General features: G+C 33.0%; 1 protein-coding gene and 1 pseudogene across 1 annotated transcript; one reads left to right on the plus strand and one right to left on the minus strand.

Moving 5' to 3' along the window:
* Positions 1-3986: 3986 nt before the first annotated feature.
* LOC142629201 (pectinesterase inhibitor-like) lies at positions 3987-4520 on the minus strand. Its single transcript, XM_075803168.1, has one exon. The coding sequence runs from the start codon at positions 4518-4520 to the stop codon at positions 3987-3989; it is 534 nt and encodes a 177-aa protein (XP_075659283.1).
* An 11228-nt stretch (positions 4521-15748) lies between these two features.
* Positions 15749-17161, plus strand: LOC142629914 (putative xyloglucan 6-xylosyltransferase 3; annotated as a pseudogene).
* Positions 17162-19838: the final 2677 nt, after the last annotated feature.

Genomic DNA, 19838 nt, shown 5'->3' on the forward strand with positions numbered 1-19838 from the left:
TAGCAAAGAACCTCATCTTTCTCTCTGATGAGACGATCCTTGCTCTCTTTGTACAGAACTTGACGCCACCTTGGCCCCCATATATTTGTATTAGTCCAATGGTGTTCTTAAAAAAATAATCGTTCTAATAGTTATAAAGATATAACTTTATTTTTTGCAATTCTATTTTTTATTGTAAAATGTACTCTTATATCTGTTAAATATTTGATAAAGTTTTGCATCAAATATGTTTGAATATATCTTTTTTAACCCGTTATGTGGCGATTAATAAGTCATTGGCTCATTAAAAAAATCTTGTCTATAAAACTATACATGAAATGTGTCTTTAGTTGCCACATAATAAGTTAAAACAAGATAGTTTCAAATATGTTTGGAGACTAATTTATCCCTTCTAGTTTTGGATTATTCATGTTTTTGAAATTTTAAATAGTTCAATTGAAAGATTTTTTACTTACTTTAGTATAAAATTTGATAATTTGTGTGGGGAGTAAAAGGGCCCAAGTGGGCATATGGGCCTTTGGGCTGTAACATGGAGGGCCGACCTGCTCCAGGATTAAACTCTATGAGTTGGCCCATACGCCGAGAGTTCGAGGATACAGCCGAGGGAGAGTTTCACCTCGGACAGATCCTAGAGAATTCAAGATTTCATTATAAAGGTCAAGGCACAACTCTGGAAAGACTAGTGGTTAAAAGGGGACATCCTGAATCTTCTAGCTGCACTAGTATTAAAGAAAATATCAAGGCTAAAGGCTGCCACCTCCGCATTAAAGGCTCTGCACCTACCTCCCTGGCCGCATTAATGGGGAGGTGACCCCTGAACAGTGAGGTGGAAACTTCTAGTCACTGTTCAAAAAGTATCAAGGAAGGAAGTATAAAAGGGGGGCGGTAGCTAAGAAAGGGGGGGAAGAAATTGTAATCTTTAAGGAAGAAAGAGAAATAATAAAGAAGTAGTCCTCAGCTCGAGTCCGAGAAGATTCATTGCAATTAGTGTTCGTTATTTTCCTGTTGTTGTTTATAAAAGCCTATTATCGAACTCCCAGTACTTCTAACCTAGGTTTCAAGCCCACACTCTACAAATTTTATTATTTAAGGCTCATTGGGCCTGAGCTCGTGATTGTCTTTGGGTCCAGGTGCAATTGTGCACTTACAATTTGTATTTAAAATGAAAATTTCTAAAAATTTCACTATGAAAATGGAAAAAATGAATTTTATTTTATGAAAGATTGCCATCAAACATAATTTTGATTGAAAATACTAAGCTCTTTTTTATTTTATTTTATTAGGTGTGTGTATATATGTGTGTGAGTATATATAATAAAAAAAAGTGTGTAAATATATATATATGTATATATATATATATGTATGTATGTAAGAGTTGTCTTGATTAATATAAATATATTGAGTTACCAAACTAAACAACTAAAGAAAGATTATTATATATGTTCCATCAGATAAAACTGATAGCACTTGTTTTGAAGTGTGTATCTGTGTGGGAGACTGGGAGGATACTATGGTATAAAAAAATCAAAGTGGTTTGAAAAATGACATGAAGTGGACTGAAAATGCTTCCTTCTATTTGCTCATTGTGGTGCATCTCTTGGGGTTTGGATATGGTGGGCCAGTGCTTTTATAACATCCAGCTCGACCTGTCTATATCTAGGGCCTGGAATATAGCAACCATCGTGGACTGAACTTTGGGCATTGAGAATGAAGAATATTGGTCGTAGTGGAGTACTTGCAAGATAAAACTAAGCCCACGGGCTATGTGGAGTTGCATTTCCACAAAACCAGTGGTCCACAACATGATCTCATTCTCCTGTAGTATGCAACTAGGAGCTAGGGAGATAATATTAGGGGTGGCCAAATCTGACACAATCCGCGAACTCAACACAATTAGCTCGTTTATAAACAGGTCATAGGTTGAGACTAAACGAGTTTGGATCATATACGGGTCGATACGGCTGACTCGTTTAATAAACAGGTCGTGTTCGTGTTCAATATGTGAATCCTTCTGACCTATTTGACTCGTTTAGCTTATAATGATATTAGCTTTTGTTATTATTATTGCTTAATTTTTTGTTGTAATTATATGTTTCTTACTATATTTATGGTTGTAATTGTATTTTAATTTTAGATATATAGAAATTGATAACATGTTATTCAAGCAAGGTATGATTATTAATTAAATAAGTTATTTGTATTGACTTTTATATGACTTGTTAATTAAATTAAACGTTATGGTTTTAAAAATCGGATCGGGGCAAACTGGATTTGCCTTCAGTTCTCAGTTTTACCGGACAAGATTGGTACTCGATTCTTGGTTGAACCGGTTAGGCTGGCCAGTTCGTTTCGATTTTTAAAACCATGTTAAACGTGTCGTGTTGGGTTGACCGGTTTAATAAATAGGTCTTGTTAGGGTTAATGATTTTTTACACGTTTACTAAATAGGTCGAGTTCAGGTTACCTCATATAGCTGAAGACTCATGGCTTGATATGATACAAACTCGACGAGTGAACATGAATTGCCACCCTAGATAAAATGATAGTGACACTCTAATGGAGATCTTTCAATATTACATATTAGAGCATTTACTAAAAAAAACCCCCAAAAAACTTTTTATTTTAATCTATTTTAATTCACTCTTTTACAATTAACCCTAGCAAAAAACCCAGCAACTCCCCACCGTTAGAAACACCTCCCTCGACAAAAACCCAGTCTAAAATCAAGTCAACCACAAACCCATGAGAGAGAACATAGCTGGGCGAGTGTTCATTAGAAAGACGAATTTTTATTCAATCACAATTCAGCGTAAGACTAGGACGCAATAGGCCATAAACTTAAGTGGGGTTTGCATAAGAATCCTGGACAAATCGTTGAACCCCCAACACCCCCCCCCCCCCCCCCCCCCCCCAAAAAAAAAGAAAAAAAAAATTACGAAGTTCTAAACATAGTACTATTTACTACCCTTTCAATGTTCTTTAATCACAAACTCACAATGTAGAAAACAATAGCCATAAACCAACATTGGGATGCCCCAAAGACAAGGACAAATTGCTTAGCCACAAAATAATAATAATAATAATAATAAAAAATAAATAAAATAAAAAGAAAGTCAATTAGGAAAATAACAATTCTTTTTGAACATCAAGCGATGCTCATCGAACTTTCTAAATAACACATCATATTAATCGCTTATTCACATTTTTTTTAAATCTTAACCAAACATGCAAAATTGGTTTAACAAAATTGATTGATAATAAAATGGTGCCTCATATCCAAATCCAAGTAACAAAGGATGGATCTCAAATTGTTAATCCTAAATTTAGTTTAAGGTTTTATGACAATGACAATAAAACACAATAAACCATAAAGCTGTCACTCCCAATTATCTGTTTTCTCATACAGTCTCACACATAAAAAAGGTGAGGCAAGCATACTAGTGATAATTCGCTATCTAATCCAAGAAACAAAGGGAAACAGAAAGAACATCAATATGCTGCTGTTGGTAGTGGTGATTGTAAAAAAAAAGAAAAACATCACAATAATTGGTATAATGGGTAATAGGGTTTTATTTATGTTGAGTACTAGTGTTAGAAATATTGGTTAAATGATTAAATTTACTATATCCTAATAGCTTAAATTAATACAATCGTTAATTTAACATGGTATCAAATCATGAGATCCCGAGTTTAATTCTTATCTTCTCTACTCTATCTTCCATTTAAATTCTCACATGTTCAGCTTCACCAATTAAAATGTAGTTTCGGCTCACATGTGAAAGGAAGTATTAGAAGTATTAGTTAAATGATTAAATTTACTATATCCTAATAATTTAAACTTTTAAGACAATCAATAATTGAACATGAAAGCCTCCATAGAAAACATCCATATGCATGGTGGGTAAAGAATTTTATTTTTGACATTTATTCATAGCTTGCAGGCCTTGGCTGGCCTATTTCTATTATAGATCACATATACATTATGTTTAACCACTGACAGTATCAATTGCAGCGATAGCAATATCACATTTCTTTAACAGTTTGGTAGTGGGATCTGCTAGTGGCGATTTACGTACTGGGGGGGTCTTGTATGAATTATCACAAGCTAGAAGTTTGTTAGTTGTATCTATAATCAAACTTGTCGATTGAGCATAATTCTTTGAAGCCGCAGCCGAGATTGCATTTCTCAAAGTCAGTAGTCCATCATTAAAATCACGTTGGCAATTCTCCATTCGAGTCCTTTCCACTCGGTCACTGAGACCACTAAAAAGACCTGGGATTTGATCAACGGTAACTTGTATTGTATCAATGACTATAGCAATAGAAATTTTGGCAATACCTTCCCCTGAAACAGTACGTGGGTCTGCTTTTAAAGTTGATAAGCAAAAGTTAAAGTCCTTGGTTTTCTGGCAAACGCTCCTAAGGAAGGCTTCGTCAGCTACCGCAGAAACTTGGTAGAAAAGAGAGGTGACTAGTAGAGGGATTACCAAGATTGATACGCAGTTAATTGGAGAGGCCATTTTCCTTTTCCTTTTTCTAAGTTCTTTCGTCAAGAATGATATTATTGATTCATCCATCTAATGACTTCCTAGATATATAGTATCTTAGACGCATGAGATTGAGTTGTTTTTTACCAAAATTTATAGAAAACAGCTCAATTCAACACCAAATTAAATAAGTGAAGTTAAAGATAATTTTTTTTACCCATTATTTTTTTATACAACCAATCACTGGAAAGAGTGGAAACCATAAAAAAAAAAACAACATTATAATTTTTGGGAAATGAATTATTTTACAAAAATCCTTCTTTTTTTTTTTTTTTTTTTTTTTGTGTGTGTCTAGAAAACTATCTCATTAATTCCTATATTTGATAGCAGCCTTAAAATAAATTGGAAAACAATAATTTGATTTCCTTTATTTAGCATGACGTGATCTATCTCATGTTTGAATTCCCTCTTTTTAGCTTGACCGTAAGGTAGAATTGTTTTTTAGGGGTGGAAAACAACTTTATTTTAATAAAAGCTAAATAAGGGAAGTCAATAGATAACTTTCCTTTATCCTTTTTTTTTTTTTTTTTTTTTTGATTCTAATAAAGGCGAAAACACTATTTTGATTCCTACATTTTAGGGTTACAATCAATTTAGTCCTTACATTTTGGTAGCAATCAATTTGGTCTCTTTTATTTTCAATCTGCAATTAATTTGGTCCCTATCGTTAACTTACCGACATAAAATGTCTACATGGCAAACGGATTGCATAATTGGCACATTAAAGCTTATGTGGCCAAAAAAATATTAATTAAAAATTTTTTAAAATGCCACATAAGCATTTGAATGATCAAAAACTTCACGTTAGGAAAAAAAAACCCAAAAATATACCAAAACGTTTTTTAACATATCATCAAACACATTAAAAAATAAAAAACATAGAGTTAAAATTAACCGAGCATCTATTTTCTCAAACTTAATGCGTGTAGCTTTATGGGTAAATGTAAAATCTCTAAGAATTCAAATTCTACAAAAATCCCAAATCCTAGCACCGCTGACAACCACTCCACCACGAGTCAGCCGAGCTACAAGTAAACCCATCAAGCCATAGTTATCAACTCGGCTAGCAATACCCAGATCAGTTAACTCGAGATTCAAACAGTTGTGTCACTGCCATCCACGTCGTAGCCAACCTCATTTGTCATGGTCAAGATCGCCGATCTGCCATGGACGAGTGACTTCGAGCTCCATCTCCTCTGCCCAGATCTGGGTTATCATTTCCCTTTCACTTGTTGCGATTTTCTAAATTTGCTAAGAATTCTAAGATGAATGTTTAAGGAATCAAGGGAGTAAGATGCGGGTTATCGCAAATGTTGGCTTTTTTTTTTTTTTTTTTTTTCTTTTTTCTATTTGGGTTTTGGCAATACAAGTTTGAATATGTATTTAGTTGAATCGTATGTGTGAAAGAGAAATTTTTGGTTTAACTTATGTTGTTGATTTTATTTTTGGAATAATTTGTATAGACATTCTGTATTGAGATAGAAAATTTTGATGAAAGGGTTCAAGATTACAAATTTTGTTCTTCCTATTTGATTTTTTATATTTCGTGTTCTTCTTGCTTGAATATTAAAGATTAAGTTAATTCATTTTAATCTTAAGGTTCTTTTTTTGGCCCTTTGATGACTTTGATGATTTTTTTATTATTTAACTTTTGTGTTTTTAATTTTTTTTTCTTTTAGCATTTTTTTCTGACGTGGAATTTTTTATCATTCAAATGCTTATGTGGCATTTTTAAATGTTTTATTAATATTTTATTGGCCACATAAGCTTTGATGTGCCAACTATACAATTTGTTTGCCACGTAGACATTTTCCATCAGTAAGTTAACGGTAGAGACCAAATTGACTGTAAGTTGAAAATAACAAGGATCAAATTGATTTCTATCAACATGTAGGGACCAAATTGATTGTGGCCCCAAAATACAAGGACTAAAATTGTGTTTTTGCCTCTAATAAATACAAGAAAAAGTGGAGAACAATCTTTACATAAGGTTTAAAAAAAAAAATACAAGTTAATAGCTCATGCAATGGATGAGCAAGTTTTATAAAATATGATTTTATCAAATTTCTCATCTAACTTCTGTTGTAGTGTGTTATATTTGCATAATATACAACTAAATTTTATAAGTTTTAAATTAATTATTCAAATTTCTTATCTCTAAATGAATAAGGAGACAGGGACAGAGCCAAGACTCCAAATTAGGGGGGGCTGTAGTATAAAAAAAAATTTATTGTGAAACTCGAATTTTTTTTTTGATTGAATATTATGAAACTCCAATGAGTATTAATAAATCAAGGCTGTCAATTTGACTAAAGAAACAAAATATTTCTGTATCAGTTGATATTAGTATACCATTTTGAAATTACCGCTATTTTAATATATATATACATATATATATATATATATATATATTGCACTTTATATAATATCAATATATTAACCTAATATATAGTAATATAAAAATATATTATGCTTGAACTAGAATTACATTATCTTTACCTTAGTTTTCCGTTTCCCACCCACTGACCCATCTGTAAGCCAGGTTTTTTGTTTTTTTGTTTTCATCTGATTTATTCTCCTCCACCCATTCCTTATTTTCTAGACCTTTCTTTTTCTTTTCTTTTCTTTTTTTTTTCTCTACTTTTTCCATATCCACACAATTAATCATTTTTATTTCTCTCCTCTCCTTCTTCAGCTTGTTTCTCTCTCTTCGTTTCATCTTCTTCATTTTTCTTTATTTCATCCACTATAAACCCTCTCTCTCTCTCTCTCTCTCTCTCTCTCTCTCAAGTGTCATTCAAAACATCAATTATGCACGTATTTGTATGCTCAATCTACTATTGTGTTGTGTTGTAACGACTCTACCTCTTTGCCTTTCTTTTCAGTTCAGTACCTCTCACTCTCTCTCAGTATGGTATTTTTATTTTATTTTTTTCCTTTGGGAATTTGATGGAAGGATCGAAACTTTAAATTTATGGACTAGTTTTGTTTCAAAAATTTTAAAGGGTTGGGCTTTTTTATTTTGGTAAAATTGGTAGATTGGGCTTAATTATATATTTTTGTAACTTTGCTATTGGTGATTTTGTTATTGGGCTTACTTTTTTTTTTGGAGCTTGCCAATTTTAGAGGGAGCCTAGATGTAATTTTATTGAACAAAAATGCTAAATTAGTACCTATATATATACTGTTTTTTTTTTCAAATTCTAGCCCCCCCAAGCCAAAGCATGGCTCCGTCCCTGTAAGGAGATTATCATGATAATCAAAATTCATCATAAAATTGCAATGTTACCTTAATCAAAATTAAAATGAAATCAAAGGAATAAAAGATAGACTTTTTAATCATTTATTATTCAAACAATTGGTAGGCATATTCATATTCATAGTCATGTAGATTGTGTTTTGATATAAACTTAAATTCATATTTCAAAAAAAAAAAAAAAAACTAAGTATTAACCTAAATCAAAATTCAACAGAAGCTATAAAAGGGAGAGAGAAAACTTTGTGATGGAAAATTGAAAAAATACAATTCCAAAACACATATTAAAAAAACTATCAACCTTAATTAGAGTTATAAAAAAGAACAAAAAATTACCAAGAGAGAGAGAGAGAGAGAGAGAGTACTCACAGTTTTTATGTGAGAAAAATATGAATTGAATGGAAGAATTTATATCAAATTTATATTAAATAAAATGGGAAGAAGAATAGTCAAATTATAAGATAGAGAAAATGATGAAGAAAGTGTAATGGTGAAGTAGAGAGTAGTGGGGGAGGTAAAGAGGCAAAGAGGGAAGGGAAGTGTAAGCCGTAGATATGTGGACTAATAGGAAGAAGAAGATATTTTTGTTTTTATAATTTTTTTTTAGAGTAGTGAGAAGAAAAGTTTTGTTTTTTGTTTTTTTTTTTTTTAGAATACTAAATATTTTTAAGACACACACATACGGGAGAGGGGAGAAAGTTTTTAAAGAAACTTACAGTGGTGTATAACCAAAATGGTCTAACTCTTGGATACACAACACAGACTTTAAACCTCTTTAATTTACACTCATTTTCCAATGTGGGATTAACCCGCTGTTTTTTCTTTTAAGAATACTAAATATTTTTAACACACACACACACGGGGAGAGGGGAGAAGGTTTTTAAAGAAACTTACAGTGGTATATATCCAAATGGGCCTAACTCTTGGATACACAACACAAGCTTTAAACCTCTTTAACTCACACTCATTTTCCAATATGGGATTAACCCATTGTCTTTTCTTTTGAGAATACTAAATATTTTTAACACACACACGCACGGGGAGAGGGGAGAGTGTTTTTAAAGAAACTTACAGTGGTGTATATCTAAAATGGCCTAACTCTTGAATACACAAATAAGAGGTAGAAAATAGGTGGATGATGTGCTTATATATATATATATATATATAGAAGGATGGAAAGAAAATGACACTCAATGTTGAAATGAGCTTCAGTATAAACAATAGACAATTTGAGTTTATGATGGCGTTTAGTGCATCATGTTGGCCATAAGTAATTGATTTTGCAATAAATAATCAATAAAGATGGAAAACCAAAAAAAAAAATAGTGATGTGAACGCTAATGTGGCTCAATAGGAGTGTAGCAATAATAAATGCTACGCCTCAACTTTTAGATATATATATACTATTAGTAGACCCATGTGATGTGTGAGAATATATCATTATTTTGTAATATGATATAATCCATAATTTATTTTCTAAAGATAATTGAAGATAATTTGTCCTCCTAAAAAAATGAATTATTTCTAAAAGTATTTTCCAACTCTCTATCTCTACAAATATATAATTCTATTATTTTAGGGTTTTTTAGATATGATATTTGTAACCCAATAATGGAGGGACACCAACATAACATTATATTTCCTATATTTCTTCCCATGATGAGATTGTATCATATTTCAATTCTTCTAAATTTTCAGGTGCAAACCTTTGTACTAGCTGCTAAATCCTTAATTCCTAAAAGTGATGTCTAGTTAGTTGCCAATAGAAAATGATAAGACCACCACAAAAAGAAGAAGAAGTAAAGTGAAGCTTTACAGGTTAGAATCATCATGTAGAAAAACTGATTTACATTAAGGTAAATAAATAAAATACGTTTTAAACAAACCTTACTTCAGAAAAATGGTCAAATTTAATAGACCCTCACTTATATCAATTTCTTTCAAATACCAAATTTTCAAATAGTAATGTGTCATTGATTCCACCCATGTCCACTACACACATTTATCAATGTGTCCATATACAACTCACCCACTTGCCATTACATTCATTTCATCAATGTTTTGAATTCCCACAGAGAATCAAGATAATATAAACTCCATTTTCCTTATTTATTTATTTAATTTTCCCCAATCCCCATCACTAAAAATTACTTCAATACCTTGTCAAAGTCAAACTATACCTTTCTTTTTCTTTCTTTCTTCAAATTTTTTTTTTGACTCTTCGACTTTTGCACTAATAACTCACTTGGAACTAAAATGAAAAAAACATTATGTAAAACATGTGGTACAAAATTAGACTTCAATTGAAAATGTGCTGAGATTAGTTTACATTGATTTAAATTTGGTCTAGATATCAACCTTGTCAAAGTCAAACAAAACCTTTATTTGTCCTTTTTATTTATTTTTTTGACTCTTCAACTTTTGCACTAATAACTCACTTGAAAACATATATAGTGTGCTTCATATATAGTGTGCTTCATTGAAAACAAATCTAGAAGTTCTAATGATCAAAATCATATATAGTGTGCTTAAATCAAACCATTAGAGTACAAGTTATAGCTAAATAAAATTTTAATGACAAATATGCATCCTAGCAATCAGAGCGGATCACGTCTCATTATGATTGATTAATTAGGATTGGTTCTTAAAAGCATTAGTTTTAACTTTTAATTAATTATGTCACAATGTGTAATAGTTGTTTTGGGTCATGGTAAAAATCATAGTGGAGATGCATGCATGTAATTAATTCTAATAGCCTAATTTGTTTAGCAAAAAAAAAAAAAAATCTAATAGCCTAATTTGCTAAAGAGTTTAGTGGTTTTAAATAATTGAATAATTTTTTTAATTAATCAAGTGTTTAAAATTAGTATTCCCTAATGCATTCAAACTCTTGAAAGAACAAAAAAAAAAAAAGGTTCCCAAATCCCAAGTCATATGGAACTCTAAAAAATAACCAAAAAGAGTTAAAAGAAAGTCGTCAAAATTTGAAACAGAGCACAAAGTTTTGAGTGCACCCTCATTTAAGTGTAGATTCTCTGGTTTTATTTATTTATTTATTTATTTTTTTTTTTCAAAAAGCTCACTCTTGTGAATTTTGTCTTATTTTGTCAGATGCAAGGCTTGGACAGTCTCAAACTCACTCTATCTCCTCAACCCAAAACTTCTTCCCTTTTTATAAAGGGTGGCATTTGTGTCCAATGGCCAGCCTTGGACACGTCTCCATATCCCAAAGTGTCCAGTGGAGCCACTGGACAAATTGCGATGTGGACACGTGTCCATATCCCAACATATCCAATGGAATTGGCTACTGGACACAAGCCGTTCCATTTTATAAATATAGGAGGCCTCCCCATTTGCAAAGCACATAGAAATCTTTGAGAGAGATTTTTAGGAAATAGCCATTATGTGATTGCTAATCCTTTCTATCAATCACGACACTCTAGTACTATACTCCTTCAAAAGACTTCATGTTTATGACTACCTTAGCATAAACTTGACTTCCTTAGTCCTCAATCCATTTCTAATCTCAAATCATCAAGAATATGTAGTTATCCTACCAAAGTTTTCAAAGAGAACCTGAAAAACACTTCCAAGAATGGAGGTGTTGTCTAAGCTCCACTAATCCAAGTCTTGATCCAAGGAGGTGATGCCTAATTGATCGATCAAAACCAAGGAATCAAACCATCTGAAGGTGTTTTCCAAATTCCAAGTTTGAAGGAAGAACGTGTTGCACCTAGGGCGGAGCCACCTATAACATTGGGTGGGCCATGACCCCCCCCCCCCAAAAAAACTATTGAAATCCTTTGTAATAATATATTGATTTGAGGTAAAAAAATAATCTAAGCTTCTAAAATTGAATGATTGGCCCCCCCCAAAATTTAAGCTCGAGTCCATGGTTTGTATTTTATTTCCTTCGAAATCTGCAATGTACATTCAGTCTACCCCACTGTTGGTTTCTCATATTAATAGACCTCCACCCAAATAAAACATAGTCTTTTACCAAAACCTATAATAGTGGTGTCCACGGGTGGGGTCGGTCTAGGTTTGGACTCAATCCGAAACCGACCCGATCCTATCGGGTGGTAGGACGGCGGACCCGCCGCCAACTGCAAAAGACCATGGGTTGAGTCGGATCAGGCTCGGGTGGACAGTGGTCAAATCCAACTTCGACCGAAAGACACAGATCAAAGACCAAACTTGTTACAAATTTCACAAATCTGAAAGAAAAAATCTACACTGAAGAACACATCAACAAACACAAACACCAGTAGCCCACAAATCCGAAGAACACAAACAGAAATAGAGAGAGATGATAACAGATCTGAAGAGATTGAAACCCAAATACCAATAGCCCACATGCAAGAGACTAAAATGAAGAAATAAAGAGAGAAAATGACTAAAAATCAAAGACGATTGCGGTTTGGCGATGGAGCAAAATCACAGATCGGCGATAGTGGATGTTCATAGATCGGCGATGGTGGAGGTTCGCAGATCGGAAGATTAGAATTGCAGATCGGCAATGGTGGATGTTCACAGATCAACGATGGTGGATGTTCGCAGATCGACGATGGTTGAGGTTCGCAGGTCGGAAGATTTTGAAGTAGTGTTGGCTATAGAGAGATCGATTGAATGAGGAAGTGTGAGAGATCTAGAGACTGAGAGAGAACAAGGGAACAGAGAGAAGCTGAGGGTGGGTCTAATTCGTCTGAACTGGGGTCTGGAGATTGTAAACTAAGTGGTGGGTTATAATATCACAGTCGGGTCGATTTGATCGGATTTTGGTAGGAAAGACCCGCCACTTGACCCGTTAGAATTGGGTTGGGATGGAAGAGACCTACCTCGACCGCCAGGTGGTCGGGTCAGGCGGTAGACGGTTCGAGTCCGGTCGATTTGGCCGGGTGGGTCGGGTTTGCGGTTGTGTTGGACAGGCCTAGTGCATTGTTCAAACTTATAAGGTTTTTTTCCCTCACAAATTTGATCTTTTTCTCATCATGCTATTTTTTCTCTAGATGATTTTATCTTTTACTATTTGGATCTAGTTGCTTGATAAGTTGTGCTAACATTAATTTGTTTTTAGAAGAGAATTTACGCTACCATAGACATAGGTTTTTTTTTTTTAAGAATTGAAAAAGAAATTGCTAAGAATTGCCCTATAGAATTCATAATGAATGAATTTTATTTAATGAAGGATGAGCATAACTTTTATAGGAGATGCCAAGTTTTTTTTTTTTAAAAAAATTTTGTTACATGTTTATAGCGAATTAGAAAAATTTTGTACACTCATTTGAGTTTAGATATATTATTTTATTTTAAATTTGATCATTTTGTATACAATACATTTATGAATTATGACGAACATATGATATGTAACTCAGCCCCCCAAGTAAAAAATCCTGGCTACACCCCTAGTTGCACCTAGATTCAAGTCATTAAGAACATACAATTCCACTCTTGCATGCAGGCATAATTCTTTCACCAAATAGATTTATGACTATAGATATGTGATACATATCATGATGTTTACTTTTGATGATATGGGATGATCCACTATGAACATAATGCCCGTCTAATATTATTGTTTATAACATGATCACAACTTTTTAAAAATTCTAATCTTTGATCTATTTTATTGAACATAATATGCAAATTTTATGTTTTGTCACAGTTTTGGATAATATTTGCATGGCATGACCATGACTACCATATTTTAGAACAACGATTCACCAAACGGGGTGAGTAGCAAACATCTTTACACTCCATAATTTAACACTTGGTTTTAGATCAATGGTTCACAAATCACAAACTAAGTCATATGCCACAATTTTCATTTTTTAGAATGTAACTAGAAATTAATGCCATGCATTTTATTAGGTTTTTTTTTTTTTTTTTTTTTTTGAGAAAGTGAGTGGACTATCTTAGATTGTAGTTAGGATCAAATCCATGTAATTTTTCATTTAATTTATATCAAGTGTAATTACATAATCCTTCAATCAATAAAACGAAGCATTGAATTTCTTATTTTTCTATAAATTAAAATGAGTAGTGAGTTTAAATGTAAAACCCTTGATCTATAGGTTAAAATGTTCATAGACAAGGCAATATTTTGAGAGACAATCAATTACGGTTTCACTCAGTCATATGGACTTGATCTAATAAAATAGAAAGTGAACCAAGGTTGTGGTGGTCTCTTGCAATTTCCAAACAATTTCCATCATTTTCTTTTATCAGGAAAACACTACAAAACCAAGTTTAAGAATTGTTTTGAAATTGGTGAGCCAAACAAGACACTAAGGACTCTCATTTCCATTAAGAAATAAATAATAACACTGCCCCACCACAACCATTTTTTCTCCTATTTTCTTCTCAGTTTTTGTCTCTTTCTTTTTTTAAATATAGAATGATTATATAACTTGTGAGCACCTACTCCTCCTTGTTCTCTACCTCTTTTTATTATTTTTTGTTTTTATTTATTTATTTTAGCTCTCCTCTCTCCTTGACTGGCTTTGAATGGCTCTGATGGCGACATAATTTTGGGTGGCAGTGGTGATTTTATTTTTGGGTTGAGATAGTGATTTGGGCTCATAGTGACAGTTATGGGGTTGCAAATTGCAATGGTCTTGAACAATGGTGAATTTATTGCAATGTCCCAACATTATCCAAGTTCAAACTTTGCTCCTCTTTTGAGCAAAAACTGTGCTCCTCTTTGTTATGATTTAACATCTTTTTTACAACTTCTTTTATCCTTCTTGCTGTCTTGCATGCAAATAAAGAGAAGAGTATACCAAATATACACTAACTGGATACCTTTTTAGTCTTTTTTTTTTTTTTTTGTTTTGGTAGAAGGGAAATTCAATAAAACTAAAGAACCAAACGAGTTTTAGGACAAAGCTTGTTACAAGACACACCATTCAGACCCGAAAGATAAAAATCTAACAAGTCCACAGGCGGACTATTATACAACACCAAATCAGAGGATTGATTGGGTTCCAATCTCGCCAAAAATATCAACACATCTATTAGCTTCTCGATAGAATAGTAGATTTTATTAAGTTTATGATGTAATACTAATACATTCTTTATGCGTGAGAAAGGACTGGAGGAGTCGTTTTACTCAAGAAATATCTAATACTTTTCCAAAGGGAAACTTAGAATATTCACTTCCATTAATTTAGTGGTGAAATGGTAATGAGCTTTGAACCACCAAGTCCGAAGTTTTGTTTTGTTTTTATTTTTAAATTCCTCCAATCTCCATAGATCAAGACTGCACTAATTTCATCGCATCATGGAGTAAACGATCCTCGAAATGAAATAATAAACAAAGCCAATTACTATGGCACATTAGAAGGATATATATTAATTAAATCCCAAGCCCTTTAAATTAAAATCTGAAAAAACTATTTCCAAGATGCAACGAACCCCTTTGACCTGTTCAATCCAACTCATTCGATCCTTAGCAAAGCAACATCAAGGATGTTTAGGTAGAGACAAATCAAATAATGGAGATAGCTAGAATTTTATCAGCTCAATATTCCTTGTGGTTTCTAAGACTAAGACCATCCTCCAAAGATCAAATAATCAAATTAATCATTGTTGCATAATTAAATCCATTCTTCCATGTGTGATCTCATGTATTTTTTAGATTTGAGAAATAAAATCTTGAATTTTCTCAGTTATACTTGAAAATGAAACGGAGAATGATTTGAAATCGAGTATATTTTTTTATATATAATATTTATTTTGAGGAAAATTCTTAGTTTACATTATTAATACAATGTAAGATTTATATTGTAGATTAAACAAATGTCTACAATATTGTACATTTGCAAAAAGTGTAAGATTTACATTAATAATAGAATGTAAACCTATAATGGGGTGTGTGTAAAACTGTGTAAGAGCTTGTGTGGAACAACTATTATATATCTTTCTTGGTTTTGGGGTAAGTCAAATGATACTAAAAACTTTGAAACACCCCAACAGTCTTTCTCCACCAGATACAAACTACCAATCTCTAATCTTCTTCTTCTTCTTCTTCTTCTTCTTGTTTTTTTATTTTTTGGATGAATAATCTTTAAGCTTTTTCTACGTTGTTTTTTTAACTCCATCATCAACCACTCTTAACAAACACACTACTTCAAACCATTGTTAGCACTTACTTATACAGAGAATGGTCCAAGAAGCTGGCTCAAGCAGCAGCAACGGATGTTTTACTTGTATAGCTCGTGTCTTTCAGATCAAGAAGACCTTCTACGCTCTCCTTAACATCACCATCCTCTGTGGATGCATAACCATCCTACTCCTTCGTGGAACCATTGGCATAGGACCTCAGCTTCACTTACACTCTAGGTCCCAAAATCTCCAACTGGGACCAAGAGAGAAGCAATTGGCTCAAGAAAAGCCCTGAGTTTCCCGACTATGTGAATGGCAAAGCTCGGGTTTTGTTGGTAACTGGGTCACCTCCAGGACCTTGTGATGCTCCAATAGGTGATCACTATCTTTTGAAGTTCATAAAGAATAAGATTGACTATTGTAGAATCCATGGCATTGATATTATGTATAATATGGCTATTTTGGACGAGAAGCTTGCTGGGTACTGGTCTAAATTGCCTTTGATTCGAAGGTTGATGCTGTCACATCCTGAGGCTGAGTGGAAATGGTGGATGGACAGTGATGCTATGTTTACTGATATGATATTTGAGCTTCCACTTTCCAAGTACAACAATTCTAACTCGGTTGTTCATGGTTATCTTGAGTTGTTTAACCGAAAGTCATGGATTGCATTGAACACTGGGAGTTTTCTGTTGAGGAATTGTCAATGGTCTTTGGATTTGCTTGATGCTTGGGCTCAAATGGGGCCAAAGGGGCCTATTCGCGATGAGGCAGGGAAGGTTCTGACTGCTAAGTTGAAAGGAAGGCTAGCATTTGAGGCTGATCGATGATCAATCTGCATTAATATATTTGCTATGTTCAAAGAAGGGTCAGTGGATGGACAAGGTGTTTTTGGAGAACTCATACTACTTGCATGGTTATTGGGTGGGATTGGTGGATAGGTATGAGAAAATGATGGAGAAGTTTCATCCTGGATTTGGTGATGAGAGGTGGCCATTTGTGACACTTTGTGGGTTGCAAGCCTTGTGGAAGCTATGCTGATTATGCAATTGAGAATTGCTTCCGAAGCATGGAGAGGGCATTCAATTTTGCAGATAATCAAGTTCTAAAGTTATATGGGTTTGAGCATAGAGGGTTGTTGAGTCCTGGTCTCAAGAATATTAGGAATGAGACAACTAGGCCTTTGGAGTTTGTAGACCAGATTGACATAAGGCGTTTTGTGCTTGGACGCAATAGCGGATCAAAATCATGAGTAACCTATTCTAGTATTCTTCTTGTGCTTGATATACCAAGGGTGAATACATGTGACTAACCTTGATTAATTTGTTGAGCATTTATAGCCGACCCTAAAATTTGGGACTAAGGTTATTGTTGTTATTCTTAACACAGGGTAATGTATATTTAACTTTGGCGTATCACTGTTAATTCCAATGCTACATCCTTTTTGGTAATTTTTTGAATACATAGCCGTTGGCCTTATGTCTTCATAAAAACTGCTATTGAAAATTGAATCCTGCAACTGTAGAAATGACTCTGTTGCTACACTTAAGTTTAGGTAATGTGTGATTCAATAGTGTTTTATCACTACATGGCCTTTAACTTTTTGTTGGGTCTGGATGTAGCCTTTCAATATGCAATCAAAAATCAGATTGTTGAATACTTTTAAGAGGTTGCAACTTGCAAAACACAAAGGGAGGCTCCAAATTTCCAAGAGTCAACTAATCAACCATCCTGATAGCAATTTGCCTATACAAATCTAAATTCGTCATGTCTTGTGTTCTGGAATTTAAAAATATATTTAAATTTAATTTAAAAACAGCCATCCACAAGGGAAAAAAGGCTAAAAATGGCATTTTAATACAAAAGGGCAGCAAAAGGCACACAAAATGATCTTTTCCAAGGCAATGGATGCACAAAGTGCATTTAGAATCTTTAGACTATCTTTTTCTCCTTCGCTTGTAAGTTTATTTGTTTATGTACAACTTTTTAAAATCTCATTTTTTTTAGTTATAATTATACTTATGTCAACTTCAAGCAAAAAAAAACCTAATCCAAACACAAACTTATCCTTGTGTTGTGACTTTGTTGAAGAGTTAATGGTAGGATCATGCTTGGATCACATTACTAAAACCAAAAGTGAAAGTGGCATGATTAAGCAAAATCAAAGTAGAAAGAAAGTTAGTAATAATCATTTTAAAGGCACCTAAATCTCTTCTCATTTTTTACTTCAGTTTCTTTTGAGAGGCCAGTCAATGTTGCAGATAGCCAACTCCTCTAAAGGCCTTTTGCGCTTAGAGGCAGTAGAGGATGAAATCATGAGTAATCAATTTTTCTTGTGCTTTGATCTGGTGACTGTTTTTTAAGCAATTTTTTGAATGCATAACTGCTCTTGAAAATTGAATCCTGCAACTACAATTATGTTTGTGTAATTCAAAAGTGTTTGATCATTGCATGGCCTTTCACTTCTTGTTGGTTCTGTATGTACCTTTTCTTATGCACTCAAAATCAGATACTTGAATACTATTTCTGAGGGTCCTTGCAAAACACAAACGGAGGCTCCTTAAATTACCAAGAGCCAAACATTCTAACCTGTCTCAGCAATTTGAACTAAAAATAGCATGTCAGTAATACTACTGGACAGAACAAGGAACACAATGTGGTCTTTTCTTTACCATAAACCATGATGCCTTGCCTTAAACAAGAGCTGAGGCAGTGTATCTTAGCTGCCTTGATTCCTTGAACCGTGAGATCTTTACCACAATAAACTATGCAGCAGACCTTTGCTTTGCACATGGTTTCAGGAATTGTCCTAAGGATCTTGCTAATATTATATTGACAATGATGTAGTGTAGCCAAATCGCATCTGAGGCTGCCTTGTGTTCACATTTCACAACCATTCTGCTACCTAAAAAATAAGGTTATTTCATCAAAGAAAAAAGATTATTATTATTATTATTATTATTATTATTATTATTATTATTATTATTATTATGTTATTGTTACATTATTAAAGAGTTACTGGTGGGATCATACGTGGATTCACATTGTCAAAAACTAAAGTGAATGTGGCATGATTAAGCAATATTAAAGTAGAAGAAAGTTGATACTAATCATTATTAGTTGAGTTTAATATGCTGCAGAATTTATAAAGGCACCAAATTTGTTCTCATTAAATCTTTTTTTAAGTTTTTTTTTTTTTTCATAAGGATAGAAAAAATGTCTAATTTCATTAACTAACCTATTATGCATAAGCTTTTTATAAAGACAAGAAAAAGATCGGTCTCAACTCTTATATTGAACTAGAAGGTTGCCCGCGCATTGCGTGGATAATGCTATAAGCTTTTATGTAAAATATTTTTGAAAATTTTTTTACATATATTATAGCATAAATGGTGAATATTTTCATTGCTAAATCACCTACAATTATAGTAGAAACTTCGGAGCATGTAGGCATATTTTGTTGCATACCATTAGTTGATCGTAAACCAATTAATTGCAATCATACATTATGCATATCAAACTCCTTCAACCTATCCCTTGTCATACGAAATGGCTAACTAAGGTGTTGATCTTATGAAGTATCTTCAATAATATTTTAACTATAGCAGTACTAAGGTTGCATAGTGATTCATGTCTAGGCAAAGCAACAAACACACTTTGATATTTTTAAGGCTCTTGCAGACAACCATACATGATACTTGACCAATAAATAAATAAATAAAGCAAGTAGTTTCAATGATGGTTAAGGTAGACATGATTCAACATATTTAACAATTTTTTAATAAAGGTGTACCGGTATAATATATTTAACGATTTTTTAATACCCTTTTTAGTTTATATAGATTCTAGGTTAACCTTCAAATAATGGAGACACCACATAATTTTTTCTACCCACTTAGTTCTTAATTTGTACCTTTGCAATTCTATTG

Source organism: Castanea sativa, chromosome 3, assembly GCF_040712315.1.
Source record: "Castanea sativa cultivar Marrone di Chiusa Pesio chromosome 3, ASM4071231v1".
In the NCBI taxonomy this organism is placed as follows: Eukaryota; Viridiplantae; Streptophyta; class Magnoliopsida; order Fagales; family Fagaceae; genus Castanea; species Castanea sativa.

Excerpts from the sequence above, each read along its gene's own strand:
- LOC142629201 (XM_075803168.1), bottom strand. The coding sequence starts at position 4,520 with ATGGCCTCTCCAATTAACTGCGTATCAATCTTGGTAATCCCTCTACTA.